This window comes from Pituophis catenifer, unplaced genomic scaffold, assembly GCF_029215685.1.
Source record: "Pituophis catenifer annectens isolate HBS135680 unplaced genomic scaffold, rPitCat1.0.hap2 SCAF_2, whole genome shotgun sequence".
Lineage (NCBI taxonomy): Eukaryota > Metazoa > Chordata > Lepidosauria > Squamata > Colubridae > Pituophis > Pituophis catenifer.
In genome coordinates this window covers 16,455,463-16,457,961 of record NW_027256882.1, presented here as the reverse complement: position 1 = coordinate 16,457,961, position 2,499 = coordinate 16,455,463, and the positions used below count along the sequence as shown (strand labels likewise).

General features: G+C 43.3%; 1 protein-coding gene across 1 annotated transcript; it reads left to right on the top strand.

The window, feature by feature from the left end:
* Positions 1-548: 548 nt before the first annotated feature.
* LOC139309904 (uncharacterized protein F54H12.2-like) lies at positions 549-1,859 on the top strand. The gene has a single exon (XM_070934091.1). It carries the CDS (start codon positions 549-551, stop codon positions 1,857-1,859), a length of 1,311 nt encoding a protein of 436 aa, XP_070790192.1.
* Positions 1,860-2,499: the final 640 nt, after the last annotated feature.

Genomic DNA, 2,499 nt, shown 5'->3' with positions numbered 1-2,499 from the left:
TATGTTACCGTCAACAAACATTATATTGATACGATTACTGTAGAAATCAAAACGGACCAGAATGAAAACATAGCTTTTAACCATGGTAAGGTCGTTGTTAAGCTTCATTTCAGGCCTCAGAAAAGTGAAGGATGGTCGTGATAAAGAAGTGCGGGAGTCCTCAAGCATATGTAGACTATTACAGGGCACAGGCTGGAAACGGGCTGCCCGGTTTCCGTGGATCCCCCGTTATGTATGGTACCGGTATAGGGGGCCTGTTCCGGGGTCTTTTTCGAAAAGCAATGCCGTTACTGAGGAGAGGCCTAGAAATCATTAAACCTCACGTAAAAGCGGCGGCTAATAATATTGCCAGAGACGTGTCAGGACAGCTTGTATCACGTGTTATTGGGCAGGGGGGATCTGGCATGGCAGTGATCAGGAAGAAAAGGCCTGTTGGCCCGCCCATGCCTCCTAAAAAGAGGCGGGTTGTTAAAAAAACACGTCATACAAAGAGGAAACGTACACAAGGAAGGAAGCGCGGTGACAAACAGAACATCTTCTAAGATAAAATGGCATTTATCCACGAGGCTTCAGAGGAATGTGTCAAATCAGAGCTAGATCTTTTTCAATTGGCGCCTACGCAAACTAGCATTGAAAACTGCACATACATCGAGATCCCCCCTTTATCAGCGCTGACTCCCAATGCCCCTTTGGAATTTTTTATAACGGGGCATGGCGATCATTACACGGATTTAAACAATACTCTGCTGTATGTGAGCTGCAAGGTTGTGAAGGCTGACGGCACGGATATCGATGACGGAGCAAGAGTGAGTCTTGTCAACTACCCCATAGCGTCACTGTTCAATCAGGTGGATGTTACATTAGGCGATCGTGTGATTACACAGAGTCACCACTGCTATGCTTACAGAGGCCTTATTGAACTTATTCTGAACTACAGCGGAGATGCTTTGGGGACCCAGTTTTCAGCGGGTGGCTTTTACAAGGATGATGCTACGCTCATGGAGAACACCTTGCTGACAGCCGCTGGTAACTCTGGTTTCAGAGCACGAGCCAGACATACAGCTGGCAGTCGTAAATGGGATCTGCTAGGGCCCTTGCATAGCGATCTGTTTTTTCAAGACAAACTATTGATTAACGGTGTGGATGTGAACATTAAACTCTCAAGAAGTAAAAATGAGTTCTGCCTGATGAGGGATGGTAATGAGAATTACAAAGTACAGATCCTGGCAGCGTCTCTCTTTGTAAAGCGTGTAAAAGTATCACCCGGTGTACGGTTAGGACATGCGGAGGCTCTGCTGAACTCCAACGCCAAATATCCTATTGACCGTGTTGGTATGAAAGTTTACAGCATTCCTGCAGGCAGTCTTGTGTGTAACCAGGAAAACCTATTTCTAGGGCAGTTACCTAAACAATTAGTGATTGGTTTCGTGGACAATGCCGCATTTAGTGGTGATTATGAAAGAAATCCTTTCAATTTCCAGCACTATAATGTCAACTTTTGTGCCCTGTATTGTGACGGTGAACAAATTCCTGCTAAACCGCTGCAGCCTGATTATGAACATAACCTTTTTGTGAGAGAATATATGCAATTGTTACAGACGTCTGGCAAAGCAATGAAAGATCGATCTGTGCTAATCAACCGTGAGGAATTTAACAACGGATATACTTTATATTGTTTTGATTTGAGCCCCGATCAAGGCTGCTCAGAGCACTATTCCCTGATCAAGAACGGAAACCTCAGAGCAGAAATTAGATTTGCTGTACCTCTCCCCAACACCGTCAACATGATACTCTATGCAATCTTTGAAAATCTTATTGAAATAAGCCACACAAGGAATGTATTGTTTGATTATATGTGAGGATGGATACCATGCAGATACTACGTGTGTTATCTGGAAATGCGTTCTTTCTAGGCGTATACCCCAGTGATTTGTTACCCAAGAGAAAAATCTCCAAGAGGCCTTTCGGTTTAATTGTAAATACCCACCCCCATACTCTACCTGGTGAACACTGGTTGGCGCTCTACTTTCCAACACACAGCAATGGTGAATTTTTTGACTCTTACGGAAGAGCTCCAGACGACTCTGACTTCCCCGTTGGCATCGTGAGGTTTTTAGAACTGCAAGCTAAGAAGTACACGTATCAACCGCTTCAACTGCAGCATCCCCTGGCAATAACCTGTGGACAGCATTGCTTATTTTATCTTGTTAAACGCTTTAAAGGGCTACCTTACGAAGATATTTTAAAGCTATATTCTGTCAAAGATGTCAGAAATGATCAAATGGTGAAGCATTTTGTAGTAAATATGATGCCTGGAAGGGCTTCTGGAACGTGCTACAATTACCAATGTATGCAAACATGTATGGTACATAATAAAATAAACACTACACGTTAAAAATATTGCATGTTTCACAGTGTTTTATTTGTTTACAATTGGAGCCAGTCACCAAAATTTAGAACACTTTTACGGTCTGACATAGAACTTGCAGCAGGTGCAGA

What these genes read in the sequence shown, in the direction of transcription:
- LOC139309904 (XM_070934091.1), top strand. Translation starts at nt 549, where the DNA reads ATGGCATTTATCCACGAGGCTTCAGAGGAATGTGTCAAATCAGAGCTA.